Genomic DNA, 22133 nt, shown 5'->3' with positions numbered 1-22133 from the left:
TCCCTTCTGCAGACATAGTGAAACATAGATAGGTTCTGCATATACACAGAGAAATATTGATGATTAGAAGTATTTGAAATTAGTGTCCCCTTTTGCTATTTCAAGGTAAATGGAAAATTTCAATGAAATATATTAGGCGAGCCCTGATGTCCTGTGCTGTTGCTGAGCAGTGAATGTAGTGCATTCTTTCTAATAGATTGTCAGTTCTGATGATTCCTATTTTAAATTATCTTGTGAATTGCTCATTTCCCTTCATTTGACCTTGAATGAAATCTATTGCATTAAATAGTAGTTCATGTATTTTATAGCAAATGCTTCTGATCAAAGAAAGCAGAATTTTGAGCCTTTGAATACTCAAAATCCGATCACTGCTGAAGCAAAATTATATTCCCACATCACCGATTTTGCATATCCTGCTTACCCATAACAGTTTCAATTTCTCTCATCATCTCCTCTTCCACTGTGGGGTGCTCTGCAATCAGTATTAGCATAAAGAAGAGAGTCACAGACAGAGTATCAGGAGCTGCAATCATCATCTCCAGCACACACTGGTTCACATTCTCAGCAGTCAGATCCCCTCTGTTCTGAAATAGATTCAAAATTTTGGAGAAAATGTGGATTGCTGACCTCTGATGCCAACAAAGGTCCTACAGCGGTAGCATGGGAAGGATCTAGAGTATCTGTTTCAAACAAAAGTAAAAATCCAGTAATTTTATCTCATGTGCATTTCTTTTTCTTTTTCTTTCCTCCCCCCCCCCCCCCCCCTTTTGGAGGAAAACAGAAACCTCATGTTTTGATGGGTGTGTATTATCTTACTGAAAAACAAGAGTTTGCTTTTAGCTCAGAATCTTATTGATTTATTGCCTTTCATCACAGAGTTGGTGAGCTTAATCATACAAGATAGGATTTACATAGCATTTGAAGCCTTTGCAACAAAAAGCAGTAAATCAAGGTAAAATGCAAGGGTTAGGGAAAGGGCGGAGATAGATGCAAGAGTTTTAAGGATCTTGTTTAAGCCATGAAAAGAAAAATCAGACAAGCACCTGTTCCAAAAATGTAAATATTCAATGTTTGAATCACTGTTAGGGACTTTACAGAACCATCTAATTTGTATCCCTTTTAGAAGACATAACTTTGAGACTGGTGCATGAAGTTTAAGCTGCAAAGCCTGTGCTGTTATTGGCAGGAATGTCAGAAAAATCAAAGTTAGCCATATTTTGAGTACATTGCCAATACCTGTGCAAAAATCAACTGGGATGCAAAATCCATGTGTTCATCCAGCTTTTCAACAGTGGAAAGCATTTGTCGTTTCTGTTCTATTAAGATTTCCATTGCTCCTTTCAGATCCTTGCTGAAAACAGATGAAATCCAACATATTGATAAATATCTGCAGACTTCTAGTATACAATAAGGTATGACTAGAAACATAGAGATTATACCAGTGAAAATCTCTAAGGATGGCAGAAATTAGTTATTCTGAAGAGTGGCTATGTGGTTCTCTGCAAAAGTAATAATACTAAGAGAAGGTGTATTTTCTTATTTCTTACTAAATAATTGCTTATTAGTCTGGACTAAAATCTTTTTACAAGATAGGCTGGAAAAGATGAAAATATGTCTGTATATTCTATTAATGGAGATTTCGAAGATTTATTGACATTTCCAAAGGATTTGTTTATTTGCTTCTATTTTATACTGTATTTTATCAGCTAATTAAATGAACTGAGAGAACATGAAGCATAATTGTTAGAAAAATATAGGGAAATGTTAGAAATATTGGACTGTCTTAAAAGTAGGGTTGATCCAAATTTTTCACATTTAAATAATACTGTGTCAACAGTTTGTATTTCAGAGGTAAAAAAAGCAATGTCCAACAGTGGTTTTTCTTATGATTTTATTAGGGATTTTCAATAAGCAATTGATTTGAAAGCAAAGTGTGTTTAAAAAGTATTTTGACGAGTTTTTGAATTAAATCCTCAGGCTTTCTATTTGTGCTTGTTATTGCTTGGATAGAAAAATTGACTGGCTTTGAAGGGGTAAATGCATTTAAAACTTCAAACCTGGTAAAGTTCTCATTATTCCTAATATCTTTTATGTATTAGAAATAGCAAGTAGTCCTTTTTGCAAGCTTTATCAGAAGAATGTCAGAAGTCGTCATACCCTGAGGTGATTCTTTGTGTTGTATTAAATCCAGTGATCTTTCTAATTTTTATGCAGTAGAAGTTTATGAATAAGCCCATTTTAATGGGATTGATTTTGAAACACCAATATTTGCCTGCAGGGGCTTTCTAGTAATAACTGGGCCGCCACAGTTAGCTATTATTAGAATCACAGGGTATAGCACTAATCAGTGCCATAATAAAACTAGCAAGCAAATGTTAGAGAAGTGAAATCTTGTGTCTAGGTTGTAAGAGTTGTCAATTATTTTAGATTAACCTTCATCTTTCCCTTAAAGACTTTATGTTACATAGCACTATCAAAACAATTTATTACATATGCTTCATACGTAGTAGTTTCTCTCACTAGATGGAATCCAAATCCAAAATGAACAAATAGATTGCCAGCTTTTTTTATAGCCAGTCCTCTTTTGGCAGAAGACAGAAAATGGGATCGTAAAAATAGAAAACACATTTTGTATTTTTGCAAAGAGGAAGATGGCAAAATGTATTTGTTCCTTATTTAGGAACAAATAAGGGGGTTTAAAAAAAAACCAAACCCTTGTAATGGGTTATCATGTTGAGTACCAAATTTTAACTAAAAAATGAGTTGTTGACTCAAAAATGCATGTTGAGGGAACCAATAAATAGAATTATGCTCAGGAATGAGCTCTTCTGGGACAGTGTCATGAACGTAGATGGGTTTTCTTGTTTTGATGAGCTGTAGCTTACTATTTGAGCATCTTTGACTCAATGGCAAATGTAACTTCACACCATATAATGGCTTTTCAATGTCTGTTTGAACTTAACCAGTGGTTTCAATTTAATTTCATATTTGAGCTGATATTAACTAATATTTTTGTAAGTAAAATATGGCTAAATAGACAAGGGCCTGAACTTGTACCCCGAGATCAGTCACGTATAGCATCATGGCAAATCTTGTTCAGACCCTACCCTGGGTCTGCAGACAGGGGACTTCAGCCAGCCACCTTTGCAAGTTTAACAATTTATTGTCTGAAAGTCAGAGGAAAACATCAAGGAAAACTTTTGTAGAAAGAAAGAATCTTACACAAATGATTTGTAAAACTGTTGATACTTACACTGCCTCTTCATACTTCTTGCACAACCAAGAAATCTTAAAAAAGATGTCGGGCTTTAACAAAAGTGCTTGCCAAGCATCGAAGTAATTTTGAATCTTAAGAACAATGGCATTTTCTGAAAAGAAATTTTAACAAAAAGCAGTATAAAATGTAAGCCTCAATAGTCAAATAACACAATGCTTCAAAATAAAATATTCATAAGGCCTAGTTCCCTACTCCAAGTTCATGGGAATTTGATAAATTGTTGGTTTTAGTTGTGGTAGGTAGTATTAGGAAACATTTGTAGCGCGCTGCAGAAAAGGTATAGATCTTTGTAAAAACTCTTGGTAGCTAGCTAAAAGGAGAGAGTGGTGTGTGAACCAAAGCCAAATGCTCTCCCAGAGGGGAGCAGAAGCAGAACTCTTGCAGCATATTGAAATGGGTTAATTTAAACATCGCAACAATGCTATTTCTTTCACATGGTTTTGAGGATGAAGAAATCATGGAAGACATAAATTGTCAGACAAACTTTTCAAGGAAATAATTTAGTCTGAAGGAAAACTTCCAATTACACACATATGATATTGGTATCATACCAACTTAGTGCATAAAAAACCCCCCTCTAAATGGTACTATTTATAAAGGTGAGTGTGACAAGCTAATGTATTTTTCTAGTCATATAAAATTCTTTTCATAACTAAAATGACTCATTTATTTTGGGTCCCTGCCCATGGCAGTGGGGTTGGAACTAGATGATCTTAAGGTCCTTTCCAACCCTAACTATTCTATGATTTCAATTTATAATACGATGATATGAAAGTCTGTTCTTGCTGTTTTCTGGAACAAAGCTGGTGAGTGATGTCAATGAGTTTTCCTTGGACATGCACTTTAGATCCACACAAAGCATAAAAATAAAGCTGTTGGTACCATCCAAAGGAATCCCGAGAAAAAGCTTGTTAGATGTGTCAAGCATGATCCGTCTCATAAGATTCAACACATTGATGTTTCCTACTTCAGTGGTTACTTCCTCTAGTTTGTCCAGGTGATTAATGGTTGATTCAACACAAATTGCTATCATACGCACAAGACCAGGACCAGACAAAGCTGAAATACATGTGCAAAATAACCAAATGATTGGTTAACTTTTGAGCCTACTTTATAATGAATCAATTGGTGATAATGGTGTCAATAAAATGTAAAACATTATCATATGAGTGACCGGTATAAAATAATTTTGAAACTTGCTGATTTATCATCTTTTGAAAGAAAAATGTAAATATTTTGAGTTAAAATGGCAATGAACTTGAAGCCCAAACACGCCTTGCATCCAGCCATTTTATCTCCCAAATTTTATGCTAGATTCATACCACATTAAGGGAAAATATTTGCCTCAAGGACATTATCTAATATATGTTGAGAAGGATTGAACGTTTGTAATTGAGAAGAGAGGAGGTCTGTTTTGTAAATAGAAAGGACTGGTAGTTCTAGGAATACATAGAAAAATAAATAAATGGAAAAATTCAAGTCAACTTCAACCAGTACAAAGTTGCTGATATTTTTCAATAGCAAAATCATGTAGAAAGGCCCAAGTGTCATAGAGGACCACAGATGTATCAACAATAGAGAAAATGAGAAAATTTAAACCAATGGATAATCCCCCCCCCCCCCCCCCCGGATTTTGGAATCACTGTCATAAACAACTGCAGTCTCAGCTGGTGAGAATCTTTTCTAAACTGTGGAGCTTGCAGCACAAGGGTGACAGTTTTGTTAGGAAGGCTCTAAGATGGTTGGAAATAGCTAGTTCTAACTACTAGCAAATGATGAATATTTTCAGTTTGTGGAAAGGAGGAGTTTATGCAATTTCCTATTTGATTTCAACTTACTGATGTTAATTAATTCAATCTTCTCTATTACTACATTGATTCCTAGTATATTAAAGGATTAATAAATAGATCTGCTGTGAAACCTTCTGAATTAATTTTGAAATGAAAGCTTTTTTTTAATTATTTTATTATTTTTTCCCAGTTAGAACTGAAGCTAGATCTGGGATAGGAACACCCAACTACATTTATGGAAGTGCCAGATGAGCTAATGTAAGTGCTGGATGTGAAATGTAAAACCATTTAAAAAACACAGCTTGAAGGTACCATTTAATTGGGCGAGATTAAAAATTTGCGTTTCAAATAGCACACCAAGCAGGATAAGTGTTAAAGAACATGAAATAAGATAATTCTATGGGATATGTAAAGAGAACTGATTTCTGCAATTTAAGTTTGCAAAGGACAAACAGCATTTCTGAAGAGAGGGTGATGTGGTAGATTAATGTGCACTGATTTACCTTTGGTGAAAAAGGGTCGAATTTCTTTCCAGTGTGCTGGGTTGTTATTGAATATGATCCCATTTTCATACATGCCAATGCATTGTAATCCAAGTTTGCTCCCAAATCGAGAAACATAATGCCAATGTTTCATTACATGGAACACACTTGAGGATCTGGGAAAGAAACAGAGGGAGAAAAAAGCCCAAACCAAAAATACTGTTTCATAGATTGTACACAGATATTTTTTACTGTCATTCTATAGCTCTGAATTAGACTTACATTCTTAATTTAGTAGGATGGATGATGCTTGACCTTAAATGTTATTCTTTTTACATAATGAAGAATCTTGATGAGAAATGCCTTTGGATTGTATATTAAAGCAATAATGTATTCTGTTCAGATTTAAAACTATTTTTAAGTTAAAATGCAAATGGTTTCAAAAATATTTTAATCTGAAGAGTGTGTATACATAGAAATGTGTAGATATATGATATTTTCAAGCAATGACCAATGTCACATGTTTCAGAAGATAACATGTAAGTATTTGACAGTTGATAATTTCATTATGATGTATGTTAAATTACAGCTATACTTTTGTAGCTATTTTGTCATTCCCAGACACATACAGAAAGCACAAATACATGTGTACCCATGCAGCATTACAATACGATGATAGGTGTGGGATAAATATTCCTAGACATGTTAGGGAAATCAGTGATACGTGTATTTCTTTTTACAGTTGACAAGGTTTATTTACACATGCTGGCAAACAGGTTGTGACCAGCATTATAGCTTTAAGACATAATTTCTTTTAGAGGGAGATAGCATTTTAGAAACATGGACGTGGTGAAAATTTGATCAAATGAAATCCAAGAAAAAGAAAGAAAATCAGAACAGAGACTGAAATGAAAAAATATGCTACTTTCTTTACAATGTAGCATATCTATGGATCAAATCCCAGACTTCTTACACAGGTTTAATTTATTTTTTTTCAGTCAAGCAGAGTACATAGGACTTTTGCTGTTGACTTGTAGTGCTGTTTTTTTCACCATAGTTTTGCATGACTAAAGGTAAAGCTAACCTTAAAGGCTTTTTGCACATTCAGAGACATCATCTATATTTTCATGAACATAAGAAGATGATGTTGAATTATGAGGAATGGAAAAATGCAGGATGCTCATTTTGCTTCCTTCTATTCCACACATCTACACAGGAGATGCATAATGTTTTAAGGAAGAATTTTGACATATGACCTTGTATAAGCATATCTTCCTTGTGAAACTATTTAATTAAGTCTTCCAAAAGACAACATCTGCTGTAACTAAGACTGCGAGTCCTTCTCTCTGTGCATTATTATCTCATTATGATTAGATTTCATGGTCAAAATTCAGATGACATTGGGGAAAACAGTATACTTGTACAAAATTCAGGTTATGTTTAGTTTTGCAGTGCATTAGTTGATATTTGCAATATTTGTGTAGGTTAAGAATGTAAATAGTTTTCCTGTCATGTTTACCTCTTTTTAATGAGGTAAAACCAGAGATGAAGCTGACTTGCTTGACATGGCAAATCCTGTGATAGTCCTCTCTACTATGGTGTCTTTCAAAAGCTTTTACATAATGAAAGCTAAGTACAGATTTATTGACATCACTAATAAAAAGTTTGTGATTCATCAATGACACATGGTAAACATTGTTAATTTTTTGGGTGCGTTTTTCTTTTTCATGGCATAGCTCATAAGCACCCGGAAAATCCAGTGTAAGAATAAAGCAACCATTCACTACAGCTAATAAAATGACAGACTGCAGTTATGTTTAATACTGTATATAATTGAAGTTTATGAGTAATTCCATTAATTGGGGTAGAATTACTTATAATCTTATAATGCTGCATTTGCTTAATTAACTTGCTGAATTGGAGCCATAATCTTCAAGCATTCCTCCCATTTTAAGGAGAAACTTAAGAACCCAGGAAACTAAAATTTGACTTAATCCTGCATTGCAGTCAGTCTAGGTTTCTGTACAATACCTAACCCTAATGTTAAATGGAATAATAGAAGGTAAACATTTCTTTTGATTGAGCCACAGTGAGTAATCTTCCTTTCCACAAAGAAAATGAGAGAATTCCCATAGACTTCAATAGCAGAATCCTTAAAGAAACAATAGGTTAGAAAAAAGTCTGTGAACAGCAGCAATTAAAAGGTTGATGTTAGGATAATTTTTGAAAACAATAACTTCAATTCTACTTTAGAAAAAAAAATAGCAAAGAGGCTGTAAAAATATGAAAGAGCTTCATATTATAAGGATAGAAAATAAGAATTTACTTGCTAATTATAAATGTTTCTTCACCGCTGATCCAAACTCTCACAAATTCTCCGTATGTCTTATTGTAGTAGTTGCAGGCATTACCTACTCCCATCCAAAGAAATCTCCCATGTGAAATGAGGGGACCAATTCCCATACAGTATCCTGGCCCTAAGAAAGCAGGTAAGAAAAGTTTGGTCTCAGCAGTGCTCACTGACAAGAATAAACCTCTGAGCATCACCCTTTTGAATGGAGCTTTTTGACATGACAGTCAAAATCTGCACTGGAGAAACTTGCCCCTGCATTGTACATACAGCTAATGACATTCATTACTTCTTCATACAATTTCAAACTGCTGCTTTGAGATTGCTTATGTTTCTGTTTTATGGTTGCATATTAGAAAGATATGATCTAGCAAAAATGTATATGGCTTATTAATTTTTGATTTTAACAAACCCTTAACTTTTGAAGAGTTTTAGCATATTGAAGGATGTTTGGTGAAGATCTTTTCTCAGAATTTCATTTAGTTGCCTCTGCATTGGTTTAGAATTATTCTTGCCAAACACCTTTGTGAGATGTGTACACTGCTCTCATTCATGCAGTATGTCATTGCATTGTATCTAATGAAATATAAGCTGAATCAATAAGGTCTACCATAAACCCCCCACTTTACAGAAGGGGTGCTCTGAAAAGAAAAACACTTGATGTTTTTCTGTTCTTTAGGGTCTTTGATGCCAAATATGGAGAGAAAAATATATAATCTACTAAAATCTGAATCATTTCCTAGATACTAGCTTGTGTCTAGTAAAGACAAATTAGAAAGCTTTAAACATAAAGCGTGTAAAAATTAGTTTATAATGCACATGAATATATGAATATCTAGAGCCTGTAAGATGGTATTATATCTTTCTAGCATACACATAATAAATCAGGAAACTGAATGTCATATACTTATAAGGCCAAGCCAGGTTTATTACAGAAGTTCTGAGGTTAGAGTGAACCCAATTTCTTTTGTCAATTATTTGAAAAAGCTGTATTATTGAAACTGACTTAGTAAATTTTGTTGGCATATAGTCATTATTCAGCATTACTTTCCCACTTAAATTTGAGAAACAAAAAAAGGTAATTTACCTGGTATTGATGAAGTTTCTTCATGATTCCATATTAGAAACAGAAAGCACATGAGAATGAGTACAGGCACTGTGGCCACTGGCATCATATCTGGTACTAGGCTGGTGATGTTGTAGTGCATTGGATTCAGAGTTTCCAGTACCATGTTTTCCAAGAGATCCTGCTTTTCTTTAGGGAGATAGAAAGGGGAAAGAGATAATTTTTCAAGGCTCTGTATTTTCAAAGATATATTCAGCTTCAGTTGGTACCTCTCAACCCCTTTGTAGATCTTGTAAATGAGCAAATTAGCTGTTGAGGTAGCTTCATTTTATACTGAGAGTGATGACTGCCACCTGGACTGCTTGCCAGGACAAGCTACGTCACAAGTCAAAACAGACATGCAGCAGAGACACTCTTTTTGCTTAGAAATAACAAAGCTTTCCTGACCTTGATGTTGAAGCATAGTTTTGGATACTTTGGTTGAGAGACCTCTTATCTCTGATACTGACTTGACTGGCCAATACTGAGGTTTATTCCTTGAAATTTTGAACCAAAACACAAGAAATTAAGCTTTTGGCATGCATGAAAGCCTTGAATGAATTAATTTGCAAGCTTTTGTCTCTGTTAGCTTTTTTCTTCCTACATGCCTGTAGTGTCAGAGTCCTTGAATTTTTGGAATAACTACAGTAGTTTTTCATGATGCAGATAAAGTGTACCCCAGGTTTTTGTTTGAAACAATGTATTATGATGGCAGGCATTTTATTTATTTGGTTGGGGGGGGGGGTATCTTATTGTCAACGTCGGTAATATAACGTGTTGTATTTCTTTATTGTTCTTCTGCTAATAATTTGAAAAATATCGTGTACACCATGAAAAAAAATCAAACCCCAAACTGAAAAAACCCAACAAAAACCAGAATCATGGAATGTCTGGTACCATGTTTTTGCTCAGGCAGTAACCTGCACTTGGCACAGGAAAACAAAACCAAGCAAATGGACAGGCTTGTTAATGCAGGAGTAGAAGGATTCCTTCAAAGTTGTTTTGAGTGGTTTTGACTTAAATCATAAAGTATGAAAGATGACTGTGCCTAAGAAGGAAGATGTTAGTCTGTCAGTGATAACTCTCTAGAATCATAGAATGCTTTGGGTTGGAAAGGACCTTAAGATCATCTAGTTCCAACCCCCCTGCCATGGGCAAGGAAGCCTCACCCTAGACCATGTCACTCAAGGCTCTGTCCAACTTGGTCTTGAACACTGCCAGGGATGGAGCATTCACCACCTCCTTGGGCAACCCATTCCAGTGCCTCACCACCCTTGCAGTAAAGAACTTCTTCCTTATATCTAACCTGAACTTCCCCTGTTTAAGTTTAAACCTGTTACCTCTCGTCCTATTGCTCCAGTCCCTGATGAAGAGTCCCTCTCCACAACCACAGACAGATTCTTCTTGCATCTGCACAGTCATTTATCAATAAAGCATCTTCTTAGTTTTGCTCTGACAATAATTGAGAATAGATTTGCTTTGCCCCTTCTTGCACCAATGTTTCAAAATTGAAGGATGTGTCTACTTAACAGGAAGCTTTTAGTTACAGCTTACTTTCAGTAAGTGCTTACTTGTTTATCTTGTGCTTTGGTGTCAGGTTGCAGAATAAAGCAGAGCTTACTTTGTAGCTGTCAGTGTTATAAGTATATTAAACTAAGCCAAGTATATGATGGATGCTTCCTAAATAGTAAGAAGATTGGTAATTGTGGTCGAAGAAGAAAATGAATAGTGTACAGGCAAAACCCTGGGGAAGGGAGCAAGCAGTGGCTCAAAACCTTCCAAGTGCATGCAATGCTCCAATATTTTGGATGATTGCTATGCAAGGCTTCTGGTATTGTTGTGATCCAAAATGACCATGACACGATATGCCAGATGACCTTTTAGAAACATGCATGTTATTCTGATGATAGCTAGCAGTACACCTCTCGTGATACGTACATGGAGACTCTCATATCTTGTACACATTCAACTGTTGTATTGTCCTGCATGTTGTGAAAAATGTTTTTGTAATCACAAGCATTTTCAGTCTTGTAATGTGATTTATTAGTTTCACTAATATGCTGTTGTGCACTGACGATTCTTGTTCAACAAGGAAAAATGCTAGCTTTAAATTTCCTTGAGTGCTATTTATTACCACAACAAACATGTGCCTGTACGTAGATTTGAATACTTTTATCAGTTCCAGTGCCTTTCACTATGTGAGCTTACAGCATTATTGAAGGAAATAACTACACTTAGGGCACTTATTTTCTCTTTTTCGTTGCTTTCTCTCTGGATCTGGATGAACTTCACCTTTGTACTCCATTGCAACAGATAGGCTTTAATGTTTGTTGGCTTTTGTTGTTTGTTTCGTCTTCAAGACACTCTGGTATGTCTGTACAGTAGTTTCTCTGCCTCGTATTCCCTATGAAGAGAAGTATGTAGGTGGTTATGCATTTGGGTGGTATGAAATAAACACACCTATGTGTATAAACATGTATCCATGAATACTATATTTGTAGGTTAAGCCCTGCTAGAGTTCAAGGTGCTGGTATGCTTGCATGGTGTACTTTGCAAGCATGAGTCTCCCCCTTTTATTTACTGAAAACTGACCCTGAGTTTTGATCTTGCTCAGTTCTTCGTTATTCATGGCTAAAGCTTATCTTTGCTTTGATAGAGACTTTTTTAGTAAAGGAATGAAATATTTGTTTCTGTGACATGATATCCAATGCATCAGTGTATACCTTGCTGTTAAATTTATGATTTTTCTATGCTGGATCATGCACTCATGTAGATAAAAGATATAAAGGCACTGTATTAAATTTGAGTCCTTCATATACTCTTGAACTGATCTAAAGCAATCTCATTTTTAGTCAAAGTGGCTCCTCAAGCTCTTAAGCAATTGACATTTCCTGTATGGCAAGTTCTTTGCCTCGTTTCAATGAGTATGATCCAAGCACTTTCAGGGTTTGCATTTCTAATGCTTTTTTGGTTTAATTGCAAAAGCCAACTGGACCATGAAAAATTCACTTTAAAAGTATTTCAACTGAACTGCTCATCCTGCTTTACACATCGTATTTTTTAAGAACTGTCCAATTGCTCCTAATAAAAACTCAGCCAAGTAAGTTGACGCTGAATAGGTTAAAGAAGTTTAGAAATGGAACAAGCCTAGAGGGCCCATTGTGCATGAAGGAAGCTTTAATTATTCTTTCTCATTTTGTCTTGAAATCTTCTACACATAATTTTCCTTTCCTTGCAGCTAGTTGACGTATGTGTTTGTTCAGAGGGATTTGTTGGTTCTGTTACTTATGTAATGGAGGGTATGTGGGGGCAGAGATGGGGCAAAAAAGCTTTTTAAAAATCAAATTTTAAAAGAGAAAAGAGACTTATGCTAAGGAAGTGCTTTTGTGACAAAATATAGATGGATGTGCACAGGCTGCCTGACCTGACAAGAATTGCAGAATTTAACAGCTGGAAAAGCATCTGCCAGCAGAGGGCCTTTTAGATTACTGGCGTGTAAGGCTTGACTATAAAGCTCTGTGAGAAAATTCTAGGCTCTTAAACGTTTTCTTCCGAAAAGTGCTATGATGAATTGTGACAGTCCCCTGTAAAGCAAAAAGTGCTTATATCTAAAGGAAAACTCTGTCTGACCCCTTTTATTCCAGTTAAAGCTTTGTATTTAACCACTGTGTCAATAAAAGAGCAAATTACGTATCATATTTTAGAATTGGAGCTGAAAACTACTCATAATTTTGTGCAGACCCTCATAAAACAGCCTGAAAATTCTTGAAGAACCGTTTTTGGTTCTTTTCTCTGTAGCAGCTCTTCTGTTAGGAGACACAAGGGGGAAAAATCTGCTACTTGTTATAAATCCCCAAACGTTAGTGACCAATACTGGCAGCATCTGAAGAAGTGACAAAGGTTTATCTAAACAGTTTGGGAAAATAAAGTTTCAAATATACCAATTTTATATGAAAATATATCTATTGGTCCAATAAGCCTTTATTTTTCCAGGTAAGATGTCGTAGCCTTCCTCTCTTCCTAGAACATGATTCTACATATTGTCTGTTTTCCCTCAGTAAAGATTGATGGTTTCATGCAGATTGTAAAGGTTCAGCCTTTTACATGTAAGTATGTAGATAGCTTTTGGTGTGCATTCAACAACTAGAAAGCTAATGCCTAGCTAGATAAATAGTGGGGTTTCTGTGGATGCTGCATGAAGTTGCAGTAGTCCAGGAGAACTTGGAGCGTGCAAACTGAGGTCTTCTGGGATGGAAATAAACCCAGTAATACATTCCAAAGCTGTCTCTTGAGGACACTGGCTTTTTATGGGGATTCAAATGACAAAACCAGTTTAGTTCTACACTGAAGTGAACTCCCGTGAAATGTGTATAGTGTAGGGAGTGAATCATTACCAGCTGTTTTGCTTTACAGATCTGCTCCCATTGTACCACGGTGTTTGCTAATGTTGATATAGCTTAAAAAGAACACAGTATATTTTTACAAATAAAATAGTTGGTTTTAATTAGTTTTTGGCATGTAACTGTCTTGCTGTATTGGGAATATAGCAGTTCACATAGCATGAGAACCATCTCTGATTCTTAACTGCATGTCAGACCTCTGTAATGGAGCTCATGCTGAAAGACATATATAGCTATTTTACAGCTATTTTAACTTTGTCTTTAAATTGTGGATTTTATTGCCAAGTCAGACATTCTATTCCCAGCTGTTTAATAAGAAGTCGTATGTGGAACTACTGTAAAATTAGTTGCATCTCCATGAAACCTATTGTAAGAACCACTAAAATAAAAAAAAAAATCTTATTGTTACATAGTTACATTCCTTTTAAGCAATTAATTAATTTGAAGTGGATAATTATCACCAGGTGTATAGTGTATGTCACGTAAGCCTTGACACAGAGATTGTCTTGTTCTTTTGAAAGTCCGGGGTTTAAAGTTAAGAACACAACAAAAGGCTGTTTTAAACTTGTGAGTGCTTACTGCTCCTTGTAAACTGAGCTGTGCACTTGTTCTGTAAGTGTCAGATTGCATTTTTTACTTAGCATTACTCTAGAAATTGCTCTCTGATATTCTGTGGCCTCTTCTAATGCTGTAATTCTTTCATGATGCAATGGGGATGTCACTGAGAGATTTCTATCACTATTTATTGGTCATCTGATACTGTGTTAGTCTTGTTGTGATGTTCTTTTTCTTATTCATTTTTCACTTGCTCTGAATCTGTGCTTTACTGAGCTGATCCTTTGGTCCTGAAGACATCTGTCTCATCATAGATGTTTTCATTTGCAATCACAATGTGCAGAGAAGCCTTTTTAAAGTTAGGTGTTTATATTACTCTGCTTTTGAAAGCACTCTGATTTATTTAGGTATGTTTCCTACTTTTAGTTCAATTCTTTGCAACTCAAAAGAAAGACGATTATGGTACGATGTGAACATTAGGGAATGGATACACTGTATATGGTTACCTTTCTCAGACATTTCTAGAGTTTGAGCCAGTGGCTAGAATTTATGTAGTTGTAGAGGTCTATCACACCTAAGTGCTAAGGAAATGTACTCTAGCAAGGTTGAATGATTATTACAGCCTTGTAGAATGATCCTGTACCACTTGCTTATGAAATTTGATTTAAGGCACTTAAAACTGTATCTGTTGTTCAGGTTAGAGGGGAAGGAAGGGGTGAAGTTTTCAGCAGAAGCTTAGAAGTGGGAATTTAATAGTGGTCATCCTGGCAATCTAAAAGGGCTTTTCACAAGTAAAGGAGGAGGTGGGAGCCTAAAGTTGTGTCAGAGGGCAGGTGAGACAGAAATGCAGAACACATCCATGACTGTGGTATTGAAAAAATACGTACTGTAGATAAGAATAATCGTAAGACTTGATGACTCTGCTATTATTTGGTATTGCAATTTTCTTAATTTTTGTTGAGCCTTCTTATGACATTGTTATCTCATCTCACTATAGAAGAGGATCTATCCCTGGAGTATGTTTCTATGAGTTTTTAAGTTCTGTCAGCTGCCTTCACTATTGCTTCTAAAATGCTACTGCATGTTTTTTATACGTTAATGGTGGCCACCAGTGGCTCATACACAACTGTAAACAATGGTGGGCTTTTCTTATCTGCTTTAGTGGCCCCAGAACTCAACTTGTCACCCCTCCTACTCAAAGTGTGCTTTAAGTTTTCAAGGTGCAGAGAAGGCTGCAGTTGCAGTACTGTTGTAAACACTGACATTCCTGTTGTTTGGAGTCTGTTTGCTCAGTTAATTTTCTGAGCACCAGCTAGTACCAGCATGTGTATGAAACTTAATTGGTCAATGCAGGTTGAACCCATTGACAGAGAAACAAATACATTAGAAGTATCTTCTATGAATGTAAGACTATTTCAATATTACTATTTGTTTAGATAACTGTAGTAAAGGCAGTGTCTCTTTTCTGTCTCTTTACATGGTGGTGCAGCCGTCATCTTGTGAACTTAAGGCACTTTCTGCCTGCCATTCCAGGTCATCTACAGAGATATCTTTTGGGTTAAATCAGAAGTTGTAACAGGCATTCATTTATACACAAATTTAGGTATCATGGAGGAGCTATTTGAAGCCACTGTAATGAAGTAGGAGCTGTAATTTCTGCAAGGTGATAGTCAAATACATGTCCTACAGGCTGCTTTTCTCCTTGGAGTTTAATTAAGTGATTTTTCTGGTACTATAGAACTGTAAGTCCTGCCTTTAAACATTCCAAAGGAGTTACTGAATCATTTTAGTGACCTTTATTGCCCAAGAGCCGATGTTGCTGACATTTAACCAAGTACTGTCCAAGATGGTGAATTACTGCTGAAATGGCTAAATAAACTTTTTGTGTTGCTGTTGATCTTAGAGCTTAGAGAGCTGCCAAAATAGAGTATTTATAATACACTGTCAGGTTGGTTTGGATGTTGTCTTTGGGACTAGCCAGTGAAAGTTCTGATATTCTGAAAGTCTTGATTCAAATGTATTATTCTAGAAATTTCTAATTACTTTAGATGTCTAAATTGATCTTCAGAGGATGAATATTCACATCCTGAAAAATCACTTTCCACTGGAGTGTTAAGCCTTCAAAATAACCAGCAGTTTGTAAAACCACGATTGCCTGTAGTGAGCAAGACTTGGAGTGAAAAACCTGCTCTGTAACTAAAAATCTGGTAGTCATGTCTCTTCTTTCTGATCAGTGTCCGTGCTATTTTCTTGTAGCTATTTATACAACATGGATGTGTGAGGCAAGGTACTCTGTGTGCTTCCCAAATAACTGTACGATAAGGGTTTCTGCTTTCTGAACAGTCTGTAATTATATGGTGATTTTTCTTTCAGAACAATAATGATCTGAAATTAGAATTTGGGCTACGTCCTCTTCTGAGGTTTTAATTGCAGTCTGGTGTATGATTTGGAAAAATAACTTGCCAGTTTAGTACCTTTCACAAAAGGTCTCATTGTTGCTTAGGAACCAATGTCCATGAAAAGTAATATCCACATTAGATAGTAGAAAGATTTCATCTGAAACATACATCTCCTGAAGCAGAATAGGTCTATCAGTGCTTGTAAGCCACCAAAAAGAGCTATGGAGATATGCAAACTTCTGCAGTGTTGGTAAGAATGTACTGCATGTCTACATCAAAGTTCCCTTAGAACATCATCAACTCTAATTAACTCGAAACTAACCAGCAAGTGATTTGTGGATATCAACTGAATTTTCTCTCTCATGTGCTTTTTATCAGACTCTTCGTTATGAGTGTGGCAAAGCAGACCTGCATGAGGAAGGGTTTCTGTATGCCTGTATTCTGTAATTACTATCAGTTTGCTATTACTGTTGGGTTGGTAATTTTGTTTCTAATTTGGCTGATAGAAGGCAGCTCTCTCTGCCATATTTATGTCTCTGCTGTAGTATCTATTACTGCTAGCAAACACTTTTAACAACTTCACCAAAAGTTAGTTCACACAGAAGGGACTGTGCTATAAGAAATGCAAATTAAATTTTTGACTTTTTTTTTGTAAATACCTACTATTCTATCAAAGTGTATGAATTAATCCTGAAGAAAATTTATCTGGGTACTTGAAAAAACAAGAATGTGTGACTATTCTCAAACCCTTCTTCCTGCAAATTATTTTATTAATCAGAAAATATTATTAACTAAGATGCAGTAGCCTAAAGAAAGGTAAGATTTCCCCAGCAAGCACCAAATGAGAGAGATCAAGTTATGATAAAATTAAAAAATTATCTGGGTCTGTTCCAAACTTGTTCTACCTGATGAACTTTTTCTAACCTCACTCATAATCTGTTTTTTTTTGCCTGCTGTAAAAATGATGCTTGGAAATGTTGGTTTGTCCAAATTCACTCACTTTCCAACTAGCTCTGCATTGCTATACATCATCAACAGTTGGCAGTGTCCATTCAATGCTATGAATTCTACCCTAACTTTGTCATGGTCACATCGTTGCATGAAATGTAGTGAATGGAACAAAATCCACTTTAGAGTAGCTAGAATCAAATCAGAGACCACAGAAACACTGAACAGGTTAGGGTTTTTAAAATCAGTGGAGCCTGTACCTATAAAACCAAAAAAGTTTTATTATTTCTTGATATAAGAACACTTTCTAAGGACAACTATTCTGCAAGACCATATTGCCATTTTTTTTAAAAAGAAACTTTGTAAAATACTTACAAATTATATAACACATTATTGTTACTTTAATACCAAGAATTTCAGACCTGCAGATTTTTTACTAGGAAAAGTCCCCTTTATTTAGATAGTGGCAAGATACAATTTACACAGTTAATTACAGTAACTCAGATCAGAGCAGCTCCAGAAGGCATACTTCCCACTCAAAACACAATAACAAACATTTCAGTGATGTCCTACTCACACTGTTTGAAGAAAAATGGTAGAATATGAATAAAAAATTTACCTGTGTTCTCTTGTCACTTCTCGATTTTTACCCGTGAAGAGCGCTATCTTTGTTACTGGTGTGCTCCTTTTAAAGATCTGAATAGGTTTTCTGGTGATCACTCTCTGTGGCATCTTTTATGCAGGTGCTTCTTGTTGCTAAGAGATCAGTTGCTTAGAGATGGAAGTTTGTGGGTTTTTTGTAATAGATCAGGGGGCATTGCTATTGAGAAGAAAATTTTGTAATTTTGCCTCCACAGCTCAACGTATCTGCTGCAGAATAGCCAATGACAGAGTCCACACGCCTAATGCTGATTAGAATTTAACTGGAGACTAAACCAGAAAGTAAACAAAGTTTATAATTAGGTTCACTGGCTCTGAATATCAGAAGAGACTTGTCATTTAGCTGCAAGTGCAAGTAGAAGAAATGTTAATTCTTTGCCTAGCATATCTATATGTATTTTTGATTTCCAACAGAAAGGAAGAGAAGTCTGAAAGTTTTTTATAGAATTGAGATGCACAATGTTGTTGATAACCTTTTTTTAGACAGTCTTGCACTGATACTGGAAAGGTCTTACTGACTATCCTATGTATTTTTGTATGCACTATTTCCTTTATATTCCCAGTCCGTTTGTTAACTCTTCAGAATTACTGTGCAAGCTAAGAGCTGGATTCTGTGCTTTGTGATCCTTCTCTTTTTCTTTTGCTGTAGCCCCGGTCAACTTGAACAAACTTAATTTACGGAAATCCAGATATATTCAAGAACTGCATTAAGCAATTACAGGAATCATTGAAATAATTACCAGAGATCTATAGAAAAAGGTGATGATGTTATTAAAAGACGAGAATTACGCAGAAGTATGAATAAGGTATTTGCATGTTACTTACTGTTTAGAAACACCAATAGAAGTCCCAACTTCCTGCATTTCTGCTGTGGGAAATCTTTGGCTGACTTGTCTGACTCTTCTATAAATATACCCCTATGAGTCCAACGAGACCGCTTTGTGAAGTAGGTCAGAAACATCTTTTTTTGCTTATTGCTCTCAAGTTTAGAAAATCCAGTCACTCAAGTTTGTTTTCAGCAAGGCCATGTTATGTCCTGTGGCAGGAAGACATTCTGCATCCTTGTTTTTCACTGTCAAGCCACAAACGTAAAAGATTCCCATAAAATGTTTTCATTCTTCTTTTTCCAAATTCACTCAATGCTTCTGCATTAGCATTTAAAATGAATAAATAAAACAAATTAGAGCACTTATAATAAGAAAACCCATCTAATGGGTAAAAGGGTCTTACATCTGAAGGACTATGATCTCACTTGGAACAAAAGTTATTTAAGAGTTACGTACAATAGGTCTAGTGATGGAATATTTTTAAGTCGGTGAAGGATGGAAAAGGCCTTGAATTTTATTGAATGTGCAATCTCTTTTGAGAAGTCTTTCTTAAAGTCAGTCAGCCAATAAATAAATAATGCAGACAGTTTGGGGAGAATAAGGACTGAATTCATGTGGAAATGTTTCCGGCATTACCGCAACCTCATTAAAGATACACAGCTTACAAAACCAGAAGCCAGCATAACTTCAATCCAAGAACTGAACTCTTTTGTTCTTTTCCCACGTGCACACACTCTTCTATATCTATTTATTATGCAGAGACTTGTTTGCAGTACCAGCAGAAATGGGCAGAACTTTAGTGAACAATTCTGGTGTGTCCTGTGTTTAGAGCTTGTCAGAGTGATGATTAAAGCCTGTTGTATAATATCTGATGTTTTGAAAGCATTGAAGTTACTTTGGTTTATTTCAAACAGAGGTGATAGCTGGTTTTAATTTTTAAGCCTACCTCAAGTTTTGGGGGAAGTCATGCATGAATATTTTTTAACAAGCCACCATATGTTTTTACTGCTTGTAGACTGGAATATTTACATTCTAGAGGAAATGTATTTTTAGCCTAGTTTTGGTCAGTTTCATGGTATATTTCTCATAGATTGTTAATGTGGACAAACTAATATGAATGATCAATTCTGAAGCAGACGGATAATTGTTTCATGGATGCCAAATGCAGCTGCTGAGAAGAAGCCTCTGTTGAACTTTGCTTGCTAGTTTTTTCATGTTTTTCTTTGAATTCCCCACATACTTTTATTAAAAGTCAAACTTGGTATTTTTTGCCACTGCAAACTCCTCATTGCTTTTGTGTTCTGCCTAGGCTATAAAGGAAGTTATGATAACTCTAACCTTTGTGAGGCTGCAGCTGTCACTCGCTGACTTTGGAGGTGGTATATTGTTTTATAGGTGCTGGCTCAGGCTGTAGCATCAGTATTATTCATATTAATATTATTAGTAACATGGCTATTGGAGAAAGAGCTCTGGGAGGCATTACTTTCACTATTGCTGAATTGCAATTAAAACAGATAATAGCTTAATTTGGAAGCATCTGTATCTTTAGGTACTCCTTGTTATACATGCAAATGGTAAGAATTAAACTACTTAACTACTCACATGATTTTAAAAAGCCTCAGAATGAAGTTTGGTAAAATAAGAAATTAATATAAGGAACGTGAAACCAATAAAATTTCTTGGTCATGAAGATGTCACAAAAGGGGTTAAATAATGTAAGAATTCTTGTTCATAGTTAAACTAGGTTTTGTAAAGACTGACTTTTGTGGGATATATCTTTAAATCAAATGTTATTTCCATACACCAGAGAAAATGTATTTAAGTTCTTTCATGCCAAAGAATTCCCGGAACTTTGTATAATGAAACCAGAATAATTGGACTTGTTGTTCACTAGAAAGATCTGTGGTTGAATACTGCAAATTCTTCAGAGCCTGAGTAGGCATTCACTGAATTAACAAAGTTCTTTTTTATACCATTAAAAATAAGGCAGGGTTTTTTTCCTAAATATTTTACAATAGACTTTTGGGGAAGAAGGATGCAGAATGCTCTTGATAGTTGAGCAGAAGGGTAACCAACCCTGTAAGGACCCAGTTTCTCATGTGATAAAATTGATTAGAGTTTTACTAGTAAATGCTTGAATGAGAGCTCACAGTTTGGGGTTTTTTTCTTTTGCATAGCTTTAGAAGATTTTTGTTGCTTGCAGTTCTAACACCAGGCTGATGTGGCAATTCTGCTTCTGAAATCTTTACAACTCACATTTTAGGATATATTTCAAAACCTTCAAACTTTAGAGGGTGTTGGAAAGTGTTCTATGTGATGTTCAACATTAGAGATGCCCAGAGAAGTTGTGGATGCCCCATCCCTGGCAGTGTTCAAGGCCAGGTTGAACAGAGCTTGGAGCAACCTGGTCTAGTAGAATGTGTCCCTGCCTGTGGCTGGGGTTGGTACTAGATGGTCTTTAAGGTCCCTTCCAACCCAAACCATTCTGTGATTCTATGATTCTAGAATGTCATGGAGGCCTCTCTGCCTCAGTGAAGTACATTAGCTGTTATTCTGAATGTTGGAAATTAATTTTTATTTATGAAATTTGGGGCATTGTTTATTTTTTAGTGCTGTGTCAACAGAGTAATAAAGGCAGAAAACACACATACTTTAAAGCAAAAAGTTTTTAGGGAATTCCTAAATTAGAAATTCCTAATTCAGAAATTCCTAATTCCTAAGTTTTAGGGAATTTCTCTCAGTAACCCCAAACCAGAGCTCTGAAAAAAGAACTAGGATGCCTGAATCCAGACTTGTTTGTGTGGTAGCTTACTATAGGTCAGGAAATATACCACTTCAACCCACAAGATGAATTCCTGAGAGTAAGAGCAGGTCACGCAGTGGGAAGCCAGAAGAGTTCCTCTTGTTTCATCAAACTTGATCAAAATCAAACCATCTGCTTCAACGTTGATGGAGAAAATCTACCTGAAAACATTCTTGGTGGAATTTCTCTGCTTGGCTTATGAAACTAGCTGTGAGTGTCACCTGCAATCACCTCCTACCTGGCCTCTGGGCAAAGCTTTTTGGTGGGAATGCAGAAAATGAAATTTTTATATCAATTAAGAAAGAATTGAAAAAAGAAAATAATCACAGGTGCATGACTTTGATTTGTCATGTGTTCTACCTCAACTAGACACAATAGATTTGGTGTGTGTGTTGATTGTGCCAGCCAGGTTTATACATTCTGCCAGTTGCAGTAAAATAAAAGTAGTCTAGCTTGTAAATTAGATTAACATAGAATGGGCTAGATGCATTCATAAGCCGCTTGTTTCTGCTCTCTCTATGGAGGTCTAGTTATTTC

At 35.7% G+C, this 22133-nt stretch overlaps 1 protein-coding gene across 2 annotated transcripts in view; it reads right to left on the bottom strand.

Moving 5' to 3' along the window:
- LOC104404179 (aromatase) overlaps positions 1 to 18000 on the bottom strand; it is a 21874-nt gene extending 3874 nt beyond the window's left edge. The window contains exons 1-8 of one of the 2 annotated variants that reach the window (XM_010012658.1): positions 17926 to 18000; positions 8987 to 9154; positions 7876 to 8026; positions 5571 to 5725; positions 4160 to 4336; positions 3254 to 3368; positions 1237 to 1351; positions 422 to 584 (exon numbers count right to left, since the gene is read on the bottom strand). In XM_010012658.1, coding sequence (XP_010010960.1) covers positions 422 to 584; positions 1237 to 1351; positions 3254 to 3368; positions 4160 to 4336; positions 5571 to 5725; positions 7876 to 8026; positions 8987 to 9131 — 1021 coding nt within the window. In that variant the 5' untranslated portion in view covers positions 9132 to 9154; positions 17926 to 18000. Of the gene's footprint in view, positions 1 to 421; positions 585 to 1236; positions 1352 to 3253; positions 3369 to 4159; positions 4337 to 5570; positions 5726 to 7875; positions 8027 to 8986; positions 9177 to 17925 lie in introns of those variants that run through there. The other variant, XM_010012584.1, reaches the window with a different exon arrangement.
- Between the last annotated feature and the right edge of the window lie 4133 nt (positions 18001 to 22133).

This window comes from Nestor notabilis, unplaced genomic scaffold, assembly GCF_000696875.1.
Source record: "Nestor notabilis isolate BGI_N333 unplaced genomic scaffold, ASM69687v1 scaffold6870, whole genome shotgun sequence".
NCBI lineage: Eukaryota > Metazoa > Chordata > Aves > Psittaciformes > Psittacidae > Nestor > Nestor notabilis.
This window is presented reverse-complemented; position numbering and strand designations above follow the sequence as displayed.